The following is a 17,621-nucleotide window of genomic DNA, read 5'->3' as shown; positions in this document are numbered from 1 at the left end:
AGCGCAGAATGGCCTACCCAGGTGGAACCCGCATCAAAACTGACCAAGCAGAAATGGACACCGAGATGCTACGTGCTAACTCACACGACGCGCCTGTAGTTTTTCATGTAACACCGTATATGTGCACCAGGTCTTGGCACTACTTGATTTGTCCTTGTTATGTATCGTGTGTGTTGTCCTACTGAGATGTTTACTGTCGCATGTTTTGGAGCATGACGTTTCTAACCATCATTGTTATTGCGCCACTAGCAAAAACCGTTGAAGTGCATGAAAGACTGAATCCATCCTCATTTATAATGGTTTCTCCCACTGAGGACATTTGTTAACTATAGTTTTTTTTTCTTTCAAGGAAAACAAATCTAACTGAACATTTACAGTTGAAAGACTCTATGATATATATTTTTTAACATCCCCAAATCCGTTTTATCTACATCCTGCTCCCCTCTATCTACTACTACCCCGTCCTGCAGGCCCCTTCTCAGAACAGAATTAAACCACATTACAGTAGGTTAAATATAAACTGGAGCCGGAGGTGTCAGAGTTGAAGATGTTAAGATTTTCATTGGGAGTGAGGAAGAAGGACAGGATTAGGAATGAGTATATTAGAGGGACAGCTCAGGTTGGACGGTTTGGAGACAAAGCAAGAGAGGCAAGACTGAGATGGCTTGGACATGTGTAGAGGAGAGATGCTGGGTATATTGGGAGAAGGATGCTGAATATGGAGCTTTCAGGGAAGAGGAAAAGAGGAAGGCCAAAGAGGAGGTTTATGGATGTGGTGAGGGAGGACACACAGGTGGCTGGTGTGACAGAGGAAGATGCAGAGGACAGGGAGAGATGGAAACGGATGATCCGCTGTGGCGGCCCCTAATGGGAGCAGCTGAAAGTAGTAGTAGTAGTAGGTTAAAATATAAACATGAAAACGGAAACATCCATCCATCCATCCATTATCTGAACCGCTTATCCTGATCTCAAGGTCGCGGGGATGCTGGAGCCTATCCCAGCAGTCATTGGGCGGCAGGCAGGGAGACACCCTGGACAGGCTGCCAGGCCATCACACAGGGCCCACACAGCCCCCCCCTCCACACACACACACATTCATACCTAGAGGCAAATTGGTATGGCCGACTCACCTGACCTACATCTCAAAAGAAACAATTTTTTTTAGATAAGTTAATAAATAAATAAATGAATAAAATAAAGAAGTAAGTAAATAAATATAAGAATAACGGCACTGTGATGGCCTGGCGGCCTGTCCAGGGTGTCTCCCTGCCTGCCGCCAAATGACTGCTGGGATAGGCTCCAGCATCCCCATGACCTTGAGAGCAGGATAAGCGGTTCAGATAATGGATGGATAAGAATAACTACGGTTCTTGGCATCTGAGCCATTTTAATGGTGTTTTTGGGCTTTATGAGGTTGGGTAACTGCTGGCTGTGTATGTGGTGTTGACTATAGTTAAGGGAAGATGAACTACTTATGTCAGCATGCCATTCTGAATCATTTCCCAGGAGCACTTACAAAGAACTAGGGTTGGTATGCTTAGTATCACTAGGGAGTACTCCTTTACTCTAGGTTCTCTTGGCAAACCTGACTATTAGACTGAAATTTCAATGGACCACTGTGGACATGCTGCATTTTCTGCTGTAAATCCAAGATGGCTTGCATTTGGCTGGACTGGCCAGAGGGCCAGCCCTACAAACGGGAATGTCCCTGGCTGACTGACTGACTGACTGACTGAGTGACCACATTAGCATGAGTGACTGAGCGATCATGTTTAGAGTGACTGATTGAGTGGTCAAGTTACGATGTCACTGAAGTTACACGACTGGCCAGCCGAGCACTGAGGGGCTTGAGGGAAAGTACACAATTAAAGCATCCCAAATAACAATCACGCTGACAAAACACTCACTGGCGAATTCACAAAAGGGTAACGCGGCTTTTGCGGCTGCTAAACCTGCACAAATAAGGCAAAAAGACACCGTGTAATTCTCAAAGCACCTGCAAAAGGTGGTACGCACCCCTAACTGTGCTGCCAAGCAAATAGAGTGTCGGTGTTCCGGTGCTATTTGCATGCATTAGTTAATATGTGTACATTTGGCACAAAATTGGCCCTTTTCTATGCAAATGAGCCTCGTTACAAAACACCAGCACTAATAGCCCCATGCAGTCAGAGTAAAAATTATAAGCATATTCAGAGAGTTGGTGGTAACTGATGCCTAGACTTTCCTGCGATCATGGCAGCAGAGACTGTAGCCAGGTGACGGCATCGTCATGCCAGGTGTGCTTGTGAGTGGATATTTTGAAGGAGAATATCACTTTTTGATTTAACTGAGACAGAAATTATTCACAGACACAGGTTGCCAGTTTCTTACAATTCTCGCTATACTTGATTACAGCGAGAATGCCATTGAGCCCGCCTACTGTGTTCTTGGTGCAGAGCCACCATTTATACTTTGCCACATGGATAATTGCAATCAGACGCAAAACAAGGGCAAACTGTCCACAGCTGCAAATCTTAATGGACATGTTTTCGCTGTAATAACATTAGCGCAATATCTTTTGTGACTTAAACCTCGAGATGGGGCAGATAGAGGTTGCAAGTGATGCGCAATTCATGGTGCCATCAACGGCCGCAATCCATTCGGTGTGAATTCCCCTGTCAATACAGAGTGAGTCTTACAAAAATGGGAGGCATCCGCAGATAGAATTGGATGAAAGAGGAGGGGGAGTTAATGGATTATTAGAATAGTTATAATTATAATCAAATTAAGTTCTCTTTAAGGTAAGAAAATCAAAGAAGGTTGAATCAGTTCATCTGGATACAATGTTTATTGTGAACAATAAACATTGTATCCAGATGAACTGATTCAACCTTCTTTGATGTTCTTGCAACTGTATTTATAACCTTATTTTCACTCGAACATAGCTTAACCATGTCATGTGATATGCTACTTCAGTACACTTTAGCAACAAATGTTACTGGGACCACTACAGAAAATTGCAGAAGAACATTTGATATCCAGGAATTCACATTATAGACACTACCACTGACCATCCCTGTAACAAATTGGCCACATTTTCAAACACTGACCATACACAGCCCAGCCATATACTAGGTTATGATCTTGTCTTATTATACTGTCAGAACAGTCCTACCTTCACGTGTCTATTAATTTCTTCATTGTTTCCAATATTCACACACACACACACGCACACACACACACACACATGCACGCACAAAGCCACACCAGCAAACTCATGAAAACTCAATAGTAAACGTTTTAAATTGGAGAAGTTGAACTCAGACATGGCCACCAAGCAGAGTCCAAAGCTTCCCAATTGCGTTAACCAGTGCCAGTAATACAAAACGGTCATGCTATGAGTCAAGATCGCCACCATATGAGTCCAGCGACCCCTAACGGGAGCAGCCAAAAGTAGTAGTAGTAGATGCTATGAGTCCAGACAATTTGTCCATGACTTAATACAAACTCACCAATAATGTGAGGGGAAGTATCGTTCTCTTCGATAACAATGTGGCGGGCGCCCACTGGGATGTCGAACATTTTCAACAAGCCTAAAACAAGACAAAGTGACACCAATCAGCACAGTTGGTCGTAAGATGAAACACCGTGTACTAGTTAATGGCTGTTCATTCTCAGCCAGTTAGAAGTTTGTCGACGAATCTGTGGACCGGAGGATTTCAGTTGACGGCATCACATTTGACTCTTGTAATAATAATAATAATAATAATTACATTTATATAGCGCTTTTCTAGACACCCAAAGTGCTTCACATTGAAGGGGGTAGGTAACTCACTTCAACCACCACCACCAATGTGTAGCACCCACCTAGGTGATGCACAGCAGCCATTTTGTGCCAGAATGCTCACCACACACCAGCTTCAGGTCGAGAGGGAGGAATCATTACATGGGGGGATGATTAGGTGGCCAGATGGAGAGAGGCAGGTTGGGAATTTTGCCAAGACACTGGGGAACCCCCCCTCCTACTCTTTGTGATAAGTGCCATGGGAACTTTAATGACCACAGTGAGTCAGGACCTTGGTTTAATGTCTCATTCAAAGGATGGCATCTCTAACAGCACAGTGTCTCCGTCACTGCACTGGGACATTGTGATTTGATATTTGCTGTTTTTATTGGGACCAGAGAGAAGACTGCCCCCTACTGGCCCACCAACACCACTCCTGGCAGCAACTCGTTTTCCCTGGAGGTCTCCCATCCAAGTACTAGCCAAGCCCATACCTGCTTAGCTTCTGTCATTCATCAGAGCCAGGGTACATGTTGGTATGGCTGCCGGCATGCCATCTTGTGATGAGTTACTGGAAGCCAGCTGCAGTTATTAGTCATGTTTGCTCTCAGCGGTGGTGTCGCCAGGAGGTTGATTGTTACCTGTTTTTTTGGGTGTCTTGGTGAGGGTCAGCTTCACGGTGCGACAGTGGGAGTTGTCGCCCCCGCAGACTCCACATTTGTCCTCTTGCTTGTAGGAGCCAACCTCTTTGTCGCAGCCCACATGCTGTGAAAGGGAAGGGGGAAATCAGTCAGTCAATCAGTCGAGGGCAAAAGCACCATCTGACTTTTATAGTCACTGAGATTACTCCATGTGAAGTGAAGCTACAGGCAAACACACCAGACATCTGGTATGGAGCTGACTGCCTGGTTTGACAAGATGCACATTGAAAACACATCCAGACAAAACAGCACTGAAGCTGTAACACTGAGCACGATGTTTCAATTTTGTGCACAAAGTGAATGTGTAGACCCAATATTCTACAACCACAATATGTGTGTATGTGGTCATGTGCATGTGTGTGTTTGTAAATAGAAAATACATGTGCAGATGTTTCCTTGATGTGTATCATGCAAGGCTTCTCCAAAGTCAGGACTGAATGGCAAGTCATTCCAGACCCAGCCCGTACCTCGTGTTATGAATACAATACGTCATGAAGTGTAACATTTTCTATTTTGTGTGTTGTTCCTGAAGAGTCCACGCATTAACCTTATACCAGAAAAATTTGCTTTGGCTGCGGTGCAAAGTTTTTGTTGCACATAGAGTTGATGTAATGAGTGTAGTTGTCGTCAACGCTATCTTCACTCACCTGGTTCACTGTCTCTCTAATAACTTATATCAAAAGTTATAAGTGAGTTAATTAAATATTATTTTGTTATCGCCAGTCGTTCCAGACCTCTGACCCTGAATAAAAATCAGTTGCAGATCATTAAGTAGTAAGTCTGAGAATGCCTGGGATAATGTGTAGTTCACGATTCAAAATTTGGCAAGAAAAAGCATCTCATAATATTATTTTTTTTGGGGGGGGTGGTGGTGGTGGGATTTTTCTCCCCAATTGTACTTGGCCAATTACTCCATTCTTCCGAGCCATCCTGGTCGCTGCTCCACCCCCTCTGCTGATCCGGGGAGGGCTGCAGACTACCACATGTCTTCTTCGATACATGTGGAGTCGCCAGCCACTTCTTTTCACCTGACAGTGAGGAGTTTCACCAGGGGGACATAGCGTATGGGAGGAGCACGCTATTCATCCAAGTTCCCCCTCCCCCCTGAACAGGTGCCCCGACCGACCAGAGGAGGCGCTAGTGCAGCGACCAGGATACATACCCACATCCTGCTTCCCACCCGCAGACACGGTCAATTGTGTCTGTAGGGACATCCAACCAAGTCGCAGGTAACACGGGGATTTGAACTGGTGATCCCTGTGTTGGTAGGCAACAGAATAGACCGCCATGCCACCCTGATGCCCACCAGCATCTTATAACATTTAACCTATATTTTTACGGTCAGCAATTTCATAATTTATAAAATTCAAAACATAATTAAGACTCACATATTGAAAAATTGTGTTTCAACCCTGCTCCCTGCGGGAAGCTGTCAAAACAGCTCAGTGAAGCAATTTGATGTTGACAAACCCAACCCAAGACTACAAATAAATCTTCCACTGATCAGTCTGTTATATTGAGACAAATCTCTGAACCTGTAAGGGTTTAATCTTCTAATTCTTAAATTTCACATAGGACATCAGTTCAGCTGGGGACTTTACGTAACGCCTTCATGCTGCTCCTACCTGTGAATTCCTTTTGCATAGTCTATCCCTCCGTTTGTTACACAAAAACTACATTCTTATGCTGTGCCTGCTTATGAACCAAAACCCAAGGACAAGGTCGTGGTACACGTGAATGTACTTGGGGAACTAAATCCTGTTTTGATTTTGATTCTGATAAAGCATTAGCTAGAATCAAGAGGGACAACTAATGAAAAACACACTAAGAGCAGATGGTGCAGAGGAATCTGCTCGGAGATCTGCACCCTGTTACACCAATCAAACGCCTCTCTCACAAATCACATGCGCTGAACTCAAAGGTGGAACCACACAGCTAGCAGACATAGCGTACCCTCTCAAGATTTTGTCTTGCAAAGACACTGGTGCAAAAGTTAACTTGTTTTATTTGTGATGGGAGTTTTCGGATGCTTGTGAGTGTTTGCATGACAGCGTTTGAGCAGCAGGATAGCGTATAGGAGGGACTGTCCCTCAACCGGGGGACCTGGGTGGAAATGGTGGCAAATTATCTGTGCTGCTCTGTTTCAGTGTCCTTAAGCAAGGTATTGAAACCCTACCAGTTCCAGGGGCGGTGGTCTGTAGCTGACCTGTGTTCTGACCTCTCTTTGGGACTGGGGGGGGGGGCACATGAAAATATAATTTCTAGTCTCCAGAATTATATGTGTTTGCACATGCAATTGAAATAGGGACATACCAGACATTCCCCTCGGGCACAAACACTGAAGGGGTCTGTGTAGCTGCAACGCGTCCCATCATGCATCACCTGGTTCATGAACACTACCTCTCCGGTCTCCTTGGACTGACAGCTCAACTCACATTTGTGGGCCTCTAGGATATATAGATAGACATAGAAACATGCAGACCCACAAACAGGCACACACACAAGGACAAACACAAGCACACAGCAACACAACACACACACACACACACACACACACACACACACACACACACACACACACACACACACACACACACACACACACACACACACACACAAACATACCAAAGTTGAGTGTAACTGTCTCGTGGATGTCTTCTATAGACATTACCATTGCATAGAAGAGAAATACCAGTCTTTTCTGTCTATACGTGCACGAGGGCAGTCCATCATGTTCTCTGCAAATATCATCTCTCCGTAACTTGTCTCATTTGAAACTCAACCCTACTGGACTGAAATTTAACCCTACTTATGAAACACTGGACGATGTTCCTACCATCTCTACACACTTACCATCTGGGTGCTCGTATGGTAACCAGGTGTGCTTGATGTTATTGTGGTATTTGTTGCTCCTCTGAAAGCACTGCTGAGCGCGGAAGTCCTCGTAAGGTCCGGCACACTCCTCTGTGTTGCACATTTGGTAGTCAAAAGCAGAACCAGGGCAATCCCGACCACCGTAGGCAGGTCTGATGGATGTTAAAGAGACAAACAAAGTCATAAAATTACTGGTGACGGCACGTGATCTGATGAAGTCATCACAGAGTCTGAACAGTTCTTCCTCGAAATTAAACCAGAGGTCTCAAGAGTGCTTTAAGACCATCACTCGAATACATTATGTGCTCAAACAATGTCCTTTGAATCATCATTGTATTTGAAAAACAAACCCCTTACACCTCCCACTGCAACGCATTATTTTCTACCCCTTGTCAGACTGTCTAGCCTCAAGTGTAGCGCTAAAATTGATTATTCCCAATCAGGAATCTCTTTAAGGAGCCTTTCATTTTCAATTTCATCACTCAAACCTGAGAATGACTTTAAATATCCTACCCCCGAGAAGTTCATAGCTTAATTCTGTAGCTCTTAGGGGAGTGCAAATAGAAACTCAGGCAGTGGCGTGATCAGTTTTTTACTCCACCCAGAGCTCACAGCAGCTCATGTGGCAGTGAGGCACAGCTCACAATTATCCCTTGCAAGTCAAGTTTCTGTGCAAACATATAAAAAAAAACAAAAAAAAAACAAAAAAAAAAACAAAAAAACAAAACCAGGATTAGGTCCCCAACAGATCCTGCCATCTGGTTTTGCATTTGTTCCATTAAATCATCATCGACCATGAGCAGATGCCTTCAGCAGCAGTGCCGGCATAAGCACCACACCAGTTGCGGGTTTATATTGTATGAAAGTGTCCCCAGATACACACACACACACACACACACACACACACACACACACACACACACACACACACACACACACACACAGTACTCACACAGGGTCATTGCATTGTCTGCTACGGGAGCGCACTCCTCCTCCACATGTCCTGGAGCAAGAGCCAAACTTAGACCATGAGCCCCAGCTCCCGTCATGGCCCTGAGGCTGCTGGCTGGATCTCCAGATACAGTGGCCCTTAAAACACCACTAAAATATATTTAAGAGGACGGAAACCAGGGACAGACAGAAAGACAGGCAAAAAGAAAGAAAGAAAGGAAGTTATTACCGGCGAAGCGACCTTTATGACTTTCTACGCTTATGTCTGGGTAAAAGATGCCGGTTAAATCGACTGAAAAACTCTCGGGTCCAGAAATCGATTTGCAAGACAGCCCCCTCATTTATAGAGAGGACCTCAGACATAGCTGTCCAGAATCACAGTTATTTCGCTGAGAGATGAGTGTGGAGGGTGTCCCACCTTGCCTGGTGCACACTCGGTTCCATCCACAGGAGGACCTTTCTTGGTTTTGCAGAAGTACTGGTTATCAGGGTGGCTGCACCACAACTGCTTGCAGGGATCGTAGGTCCGAAACTAAACAGAGACAGAGATGTTGAAGGCCATGACACTGTAGCGTTGCTGTAAAATTAGCGGGGCAAACTTCTTAATGAAAAACTAAAGGGGCGCCAGGTAACTTTTTGGATTTTGCCAACTTCCTCTGCATTAACTATTGCAAAGACAACCAATGTGCTTTTGTCATAGTAGGTTTTTCTTTTTCTTCATAGCCTAGAGATAAGATATGTGCATTTATTTATAAGTTGTACCTCAAAAGAAGAGGAGCTACGCTCACAGACCAGGTAAAAGTAAAATTGCGGTAGTTTATTTGTTATTTATTGAACTGAGAAATAAGAAATAACTGCCATAAAGGAAGCTACATTTTCCAGGAGGTTTTGTGCTTGACATTAGATAAAATGCATAGAGAAAACAAGTTTTTAGGGAATGGATCTGAACAGCGATTGTGTCATTCTTCCCCAGCCTTAAATAAAATAATCAATGATATTTTAAAGCAAACAAAGTTTCCTGGTGATGCTTTAAAAAACATGCCATACTGCCAGAAGCAGAATAATATATTCAGGGAAAACTCAACCACTGGTAAATTTACTTTACATGACTATTAGGCAGTGGACAAGTTAACTTCAAGATGACATATTTCTGAAAATTTGATATTCCCAAATGAGGCCTATTCGCTTGTTATAGGAGCCTTTGCGATATATATAGTGCCTGATTCTGCTACACTGGCTGTCTTACATGTAATTATGCAAAGCTGTCACGCTGGATATTCATATTGACGAATGCATGAACACAAGCACCCTCCAAAGGTTCGAGCCTTTGTGGTTAATCACTGCTATATGACATACATGAGGGATGAAAGGTGCGGGATTTAACATAATTTCTTCGCTGGGTAGGAGTCGATTTTCACAAATCTTTATTGAAGCACAGCACGAGGTCGGTGAACTTACAGCCGTGCACATTTTGTAGCCCACTCCAAAATCAAAGCGACACTGCTCGTCCATTGAGTAATTGATTCCAGGAAGTTCGGGTAGCCTGGGCCACTTGTGCTCAAAAGGATCATCCAGAAGGCAGTCATAAGAGCTGGTGCAAATATGGGAGATATTAAGAGAGGAGGATAAATTATCCCAGGAGGACAGACAGACAGACACACACACACACACACACACACACACACACAAACACACGCTACATGGCTAAAAGTATGTGGACACCCCTTCTAATTAGTGAATTTGGCTATTTCAGCAGCACACATTGCTAACAGGTGCATAAAGTCAAGCATACAGACATGCAGTCTCCAGAGACAAACACTGGCAGTAGAATGGGTCGTACTGAAGAGCCCAGTGACTTTCAAAGTGGCACCGTCATAGGATGACACCTTTCCAACAAGTCGGTTGGTCAAATTTCTGCCCTGCTTGATCTGTCCCAGTCAACTGTGAGTTTGTTATTGTGAAGTGGAAACATCTCACAGCAACAACAGGTCATCCGTGAAGCGGTAGGCCACACAAGCTCACAGAACAGGATCGCCAAGCACCGAAGCACGTACTGCATAAAAAATCATCTGTCCTCGGTTCAACACTCACTGCCGAGTTCCAAACTTCCTCTCGAAGCAACGTCAGCACAAGAACTGTTCGTTGGGAACTTCATGTAATGGGTTTCTATGGCCGAGCAGCCACACACAAACCTAAGATCACCATGCACAATGCCCAGCGTTGGCTGGAGTTGTGTAAAGCACACCGCCATTGGACTCTGCAGCAGTGGAAACACGTTCTCTGGAGTGATGAATCACGCTTCACTATCTGGCAGTCTGATGGACCAATCTGGGTTTGATGGATGCCAGGAAAACGCTACCTGCCCAAATGCATTGTACCAATTTTAAAGTTTGGTGGAGGAGGAATAATGGTCTGGAGCTGTTTCTCTTGGTCTGGGCTAGATCCTTTAGTTCCAGGGAAGGGAAATCTTAATGCTACAGCACACAATGACATTCTAGAGAACTGTGTGTTCCCAACTTTGTGTTAACAGTTTAGGGAAGGCCCTTTCCTGTTTCAGCATGACAATGCCCCCATGCACAAAGCGAGATCCATAAAGACATTGTTTGCTGAGTTTGGTGTGGATGAACTTGACTGGCCTGCACAGAGCCCTGACCTCAACCCCATCCAACACTTTTGGGATGAATTGGAACGCCGACTGTGAGCCAGGCCTTCTCCCTAACATCAGTGCCTGACCTCACTAACGCTCTTGTGGCTGAATGGGAGCAAATCCCCACAGCCACGTTCCAAGATCTAGTGGAAAGCCTTCCCAGAAGAGTGGAGGCTGTTATAACAGAGAAAGGGGGACCAACTCCATATTAATGCCCATGGTTTTGGAATGAGATGTTCAACAAGCACATATGGGTTTGGTGTTCGGGTGTCCACATATAGCAATCATGTAAATCACAACAGCAAACATGTACTAATGATTTCAAGGAAAATCAAATCAAGGCAAATCAAAGTAAATCAATGTAATCAATGTAAGCATCACATATGTCCGTGAAGGTAATTCTCAATAATGCCTGTACGTACTGGATGTAGCGATTCAGCTCCTGCTTGCTGCAGCGTGACCAGTGGTAGCGGTGGAAAGCTGCTTGCACCAGCGGGGCCATGATACTGCCCATGCTGGTCTCATCAGCACATCGATTACCCTGGCCATCATGCTCCATTCCTAACCTGATGACAATGCCAAAGAGTTTGTGATGGACATCCAAAAAAAATAATAAAATAAAATCAATTGCAATTGACTACCATACACAGAGGTTTGGAGCATACTCATGGAAAAGTCTTAATCATCAAAGCTTAGTCTGGAAGTAAGAATAAAGAGCAGATAAGGGAAAAGAGACTACACTTTTTATGAAGTGGTCCTGCCATATGTGGGGAGATGACATATTAATCTACATATTACATCGATGAAAAATACCAAACAAATCTATATCTATCTATCTATCTATCTATCTATCTATCTATCTATCTATCTATCTATCTATCTATCTATCTATCTATCTATCTATCTATCTATCTATCTATCTATCTATCTATCTATATATATATGCCCAAACCCACATTAGATACGGTCATTGGCATAAAGTTAACATGAAACCATAGGCGGTGCTATTGAGCTGTCCAAAGAGAGCACTACCTGCACCACTGAGATTCCCTCACAAATTAAAGCACTTGGTCCAACATTTGAACATTGTTATGAAAAAAAAAGAAACTTCAAAGAGCAAGTTCTGGATCAAAAGGGAAAATTCCAAGAAGGTCAAGGACCACAAACTTTCTATCAGGGAGGTTTTTAAACTCTAAAAATGGCCCACTAGTGATTAGCTGTGGTGACATTTAAGCCGTTTCCCTTTGTTACAATATGTCAGGAGCCATTAGGACTTTTAATGGGGTGCATTACTACAACCTACATAGACTTTGCTCGTCAGAGACGGAGACCTTTCATCGGCATGCCATAACTCACACATGGCCGGTTTCGTGAGCAACCACGAACGCCGAGGAGAAGCCGTCCTCGTGGTTCAGGGTGCAGCTCCTCAGTGGGTGGCACATCCCCGTCACCGGAGCGTAACCTAGGCAATGGAGAGACGACATGGCCCTGAAAAACAAACTGCCTCACTTAAAGATCATGACATTCCGCATCAAGGGGGTGGCAGAGAGGGTGGGGGAACATCTCTTGGTGTGCTAATGTAACAGTGTAACGACCATGGATGTGTAGACTCGCAGCCACCAATCGAACCTGGGTTCCCCGCACCATGGGCGACTGCACTCACCAGTCAACGAAAGGGTCCGCCCCGTTAGCCAAGGGCTAGCGAGTCTACACATCTGTGGTCATTACACTGTTACACAATCATTGAAATCCTTTGCTTTTGTTGAAGTCCCATGCTTGCGCAGATGTCTTAACTGTCAACGTCTCTGTTTAAGAGGAATGTTTTGGCATCTAAATGCAGTGGATTTTTTTTTTCCACTGACCAAAAAAATCCCCATTTAGGCCTGTTCAGATTTACCTTATCTCATTCTGATAACAAAAGTCTGCTCTGCGTTTTGAATTATTACCGCAGGATAGGGATGGATTAAACACACAGGAGGAAATTTGCAGAGGTATTGTTTGCTGTGCCGAGAAATTACCCTCAACTTGTCCATGGCAAAATCATCCAAAACTACTTTTTGTGTGGGCTCTGTAATAGCAACTGTGTAACAGACTCACTCCCCTGCAGATGTACACACAGTCTGCATTCATGTCCTCACCTCAAACACGATTTGCCTTTGCTTTAACAGTTGATTTCATTTAAGCATGCAACACACTCATCATAAATGGCAATTATCTCAAACGGCCCCTCGGGGAGAGCAAGTGGGAAAACCAGGAATAATTCCAATGCATCATTAAACAGAAAAACATAAGTTATTTTCTGGCATACCGCACAACAATGTACCGGGCAGCGTAATGTTTTGACTGATGTTAGCTTTAGCATGGGAGTCTTTGTTCATGGCTGGATGCCATTGATTGAGTGAACATAGCTAGCAAGTATGCGTAACTAAGGCAGTTCCAGATAAAGATATAGCTACGTGCAATGGCGATATGAAAAACACCTTGAGGGCAGAAAATTATTATTGCCTGAACATAGCAGACAGTTGATTTTGAAAAAGCCTGATGACCGGGTCTTTTTGGCAGCTTGTGTACTGGATATCACATTAAGATATATTTACAAAGCCCTGAGGTGAACATGGAAGCTTGGAAGCACTTCATACATACCCAGCATGGATATATACAAGCTAAACAAAAACCCAGCAAAATGATACCAAACATATAGTACCCCATACAACAGACTTTAAAGCAAAGCACAAAATTTATACATAAAAACTCGATCAAGAGATGTGCAGCAATTCAGCTTAGCGCAATTGGCTTGGTTCAGAAGCAGAGCCTTTTTTTGTGGCAGTTGTTGATTTTTTTTTTTTTAAATAAATGTCATGCTTTCTGACCACCAGAAGACTTTTGGCATGCATGTAAAGAGCAGAAAATGCAGAAGTAGGCAGCTGATGATAAGTGCACTTCAAAAGCATCTAGTGTTGGTTATTTTGTTGATGTTGGAAAAAAAAAAGGCAAAATGCCTGCAGCAAGTTACATCAGTCATAGCAAAGTATTCGCTATGCCACCGTCATGATGGTGTCCTATCATGACCCGTTGCGGTCTTAATTGCTTACAGATGGCTTGTGCATGGATGGTTCTGTATTGATCTCGAGGTAATGAAAAAACATACCTGTTGAGTGTGTGCTGCAAGTCAAAAAGCAAACATGAAAGCAGTGGTTGAGCTTAGCCCTTTATCTGACAGAGCCGATAAAAGACATTCAGGAGAATGTAGATTACATTCCCATGAAGAAGCCATTGTGAGCTTTGCACACTGAAGCGAGAAGTTGCGGCAGCCGCTACAGTCAACAATTCCATTGTGTCTTGTGGATTTCATTAAGTAAGGAGGAAGTTAATCTCTGGTCATCTCGCTGATAAACTCAGTGCGACTAACAGCTCTGTAACAAAGAGGGGAAAATTACAAACACTACCTCATCACATTCACGGGTTTTGTTGGCAGTTTTTTTCCCCCTCAAAGACATCAAACTAACTCCACTGACTATCTGTTATGTGTACTCAGTGTCTCAATGTGGCACTTCATAGTTTCCGTCTCCATTTGGCTTGCAGCTGTGGATGCGTGGACTCACATCGTATGAACTTTCTTACATTACAGCCAAATCCAAGTCTATATCTGGGTATAGAATCTATCATCTCATAGCAAAACTCTGGCAAGAGAGTGTGATGTCTACCCATGACCCCGAGACAGAGTGCTGGGTCCACCCTATGGAAGCAAGGTGCCATAGAAACAAGCCTGTTATGATCACAACACCAGATGATGCTATGGTAACATCCAGAGGTGTGACAGGAAAAAGCAGGTAGTCTTTGATCATCCTTTAAACCTGGCACATGTGCTTTAAAGATAAAAATGTAACACAAGTCAACGAGTGGTATTGAACTTCAGCACAGAAGATGTTTGTTCATTCTGGACACTGACACTTCAACTTTCTTTGCTTGTGGTGGATGAGCTGCACACTTCCTGTATTGCAAAAAAAAGAAGAAAAAGCACCACCCTTTTCAACTGCTGAAAAGAGCGAATAGAGCAAAATACGAATTGACTGTTTGCAAAATAATGATTGACACGGTGATCCACCAATCAGTGCAGAGCAACGGTCTCCACGTCCTTCAACATCGATACTCCACTAGGAGCAGCAGGGCAGCTTTGATAGATATCCACAGATGATGCTAGATTAGATAAAACACATAGCTAGAGGAATGGTAAATGTTTTAAAGATGCTGTTGAGGCAACTGTAAAAAAGTCACACCGCAGTTTAAGCTAATCTTTAGTTGTAGCGGAGCTCATCAGGTTTGTCAAACATAAGAACAGTGGTTGAGGGGTCCGAGAGTTGGAGAAATTTTGCAAACAGTCAATTTTAAACGTTTAACATGTATGGTACTGAACTCTTTCTCCTAATTTTCACATACATGTGTTATTGTGTTGTTTGTGATGGCTGGAGTAAGAGCCATCTATTCATTAGTTGTGTCATGAAAAGTCCAAAGTTCATACTGAACTTAACAGTTGTGCAGAAAATTGTAATAGATCAACAAGATTTTATGCAAAATAAAGGTTAACAATAAAAAAAGAACAGCTGTTATTGTTATTTTGAAATCTAAATGGAAATTTAAATCAAAATTCAAGCATTTCTGTTTTTTTTCTACATGCCAAAAAACTTCTTTCACAAGACGAATTTCACTTTTCCAACAAAGGGTGGCATCAACGTCAAGTCAGAAAGGTGCTGGGAGAAATTCTCAATAATCTACTTTTGTGTGAGGTCACCATTGTGTAAAGCCATGTTCTTGACCTCCACTGCAGCTTTCCTTTAAGTTTCCACTGACCTTACCTGGGCAAGACCTGACGCCAACCCATTGTGAATGGATGCAGATATCAGCACTCAGTCTGCACAGGCCTCGATCGAGAAAAATACAGTACCTTGCATACCTGCGGGACCAAAATCTTGCCTGGTGAGGAAGATGGCATGGTCGTGGTACTCAGCGTGATCGGGGTCGCGGCGTTGCTGCGTGTTGGCCCATCGGCACACCTGCTCCAGGCTTCTTGACGGGTTGCCACGCTCAATCAGGCTTATAGACTGCCGAAATGCAAGAAACAGGCCAACGTTTTACCACGTTTCAAACTGTTGTGTGAATTTACAAATGAAAAAAAAAAGATTACTGATATGATGGATTGTTTATTAACCTCTATTTCCTTATAGTCATGCTATGAATTGGATGAATAGACTGTATTGTGAAAGTCTCAGATAAACTTCCCAATCATGATCACCTGAGGTGTGGGGGATATTTATGCCCAAATAGTGAGCATCCTGAGAGAATGACGACTTTCACATTGATATCATGCGAGCACTGTGCTATTGTTTCTTTTTTCCCCCCCTTTGGATCCCCCCCCCCTTTTCTCCCGAATTGTATCTGGCCAATTACCCCACTCTTCTGAGCCATGCGGGTCTCTGCTCCACCCCCTCTGCCGATCCGGGGAGGGCTACAGACTACCACATGCCTCGTCTGATACATATGGAGTCACCAGCCGCTTCTTTTCACCTGACAGTGAGGAGTTTCACCTGGGGGACGCTACGCATGGGAGGATCATGCTATTCCCCCTTCCCCCCTAAACAGGTGCCCCGACCGACCAGAGGAGGCGCTAGTGCAGCGACCAGGACACATGCCCACATCCGGCTTCCCATCCGCAGACACAGCCAATTGTGTCTGTAGGGATGCCCAACCAAGCCGGAGGTAACACAGGGATTCGAACCGGCGATCTCTGTGTGGGTAAGCAACGGAATAGACCGCCACGCTACCTGGATGCCCCCGTGCTATTGATTCTTATATGAGAGTCGACTGATAGAGGTCTGGGGTGCCTCTCCTGCTTTTCCAGTACTCAATAATGTAAACGGAGATAAGTCCAATGATAAAACAAACCAGAAAATGTCCAACAAGGAAGTTCATTGATAAGAAAACAGTCCACAGAAGATGCCGTAACTTCAGAATGAGATTGCACTCAAACCTGACAAAGTAAAACTGCTCAATATACACGGAGAGTTATAATCTAACTTTCAAGATGAATTGTCTGCACGGCTATGTGTCTGCAAGAAGACAGACTGAGAAGTAAATTCCTAAAAGGTCTGGGCTTCCCTCTGTTCACCGTGTCTGCAACAGGGCCAGACTTGCATGGCAAACATTAAATCATCCATGTGTGTTTCTATTCAAATTGGCACGGGGTGTCACAATCAATAGAGGCACTGCGATGATTTTTAAGGCAGCTGAAATAGCTATGCTATTAACCTAAAAACTTAATGGACTGGCATCACGTTTTGTATTATTATTGGAAGGTTTCCATTAATTCTGCCTGATTATATGGAATATGCTTCTGTACATGGTGCATGCAGTACAGTATCTTGTATTGTGACTAGGTGAGACATCGGATATGAGGCATCCTGAAGTCAGAGCGAAGCCAGCTGAGGTTTCTGCTGCCATTTGTCCTTCGTGTGTGTGTGTGTTAGTGTGTGTGTGTGTGTGTGTGTGGGTGTGTGCTGAAAGCTGGGTTTGCCATGAGCGGAGACATGCTCAACATGTTTGAGCTCATCTAATTGGGGCTATGTAAACAGCATCTCTCTGCTTTGGCAACCAGACAGGTGGGAGAGGGCCAGATGCATTGTGCTTGGTC

General features: G+C 43.9%; 1 protein-coding gene across 1 annotated transcript in view; it reads right to left on the bottom strand.

Moving 5' to 3' along the window:
• LOC130127170 (A disintegrin and metalloproteinase with thrombospondin motifs 3) overlaps window positions 1-17,621 on the bottom strand; it is a 47,649-nt gene that overhangs the window by 5,670 nt on the left and 24,358 nt on the right. The window contains exons 6-15 of the mRNA XM_056296741.1: window positions 15,879-16,035; window positions 12,293-12,398; window positions 11,359-11,502; window positions 9,748-9,880; window positions 8,708-8,821; window positions 8,291-8,439; window positions 7,318-7,490; window positions 6,778-6,911; window positions 4,405-4,528; window positions 3,492-3,572 (exon numbers count right to left, since the gene is read on the bottom strand). Of these exons, the coding sequence (XP_056152716.1) occupies window positions 3,492-3,572; window positions 4,405-4,528; window positions 6,778-6,911; window positions 7,318-7,490; window positions 8,291-8,439; window positions 8,708-8,821; window positions 9,748-9,880; window positions 11,359-11,502; window positions 12,293-12,398; window positions 15,879-16,035 (1,315 nt within the window). The remainder of the gene's footprint in view (window positions 1-3,491; window positions 3,573-4,404; window positions 4,529-6,777; window positions 6,912-7,317; window positions 7,491-8,290; window positions 8,440-8,707; window positions 8,822-9,747; window positions 9,881-11,358; window positions 11,503-12,292; window positions 12,399-15,878; window positions 16,036-17,621) is intronic.

Source organism: Lampris incognitus, chromosome 17 (assembly GCF_029633865.1).
Source record: "Lampris incognitus isolate fLamInc1 chromosome 17, fLamInc1.hap2, whole genome shotgun sequence".
In the NCBI taxonomy this organism is placed as follows: Eukaryota; Metazoa; Chordata; class Actinopteri; order Lampriformes; family Lampridae; genus Lampris; species Lampris incognitus.
Note: the sequence above shows the minus strand (reverse complement) of the source record. Positions and strands in the feature narration are given on the sequence as shown.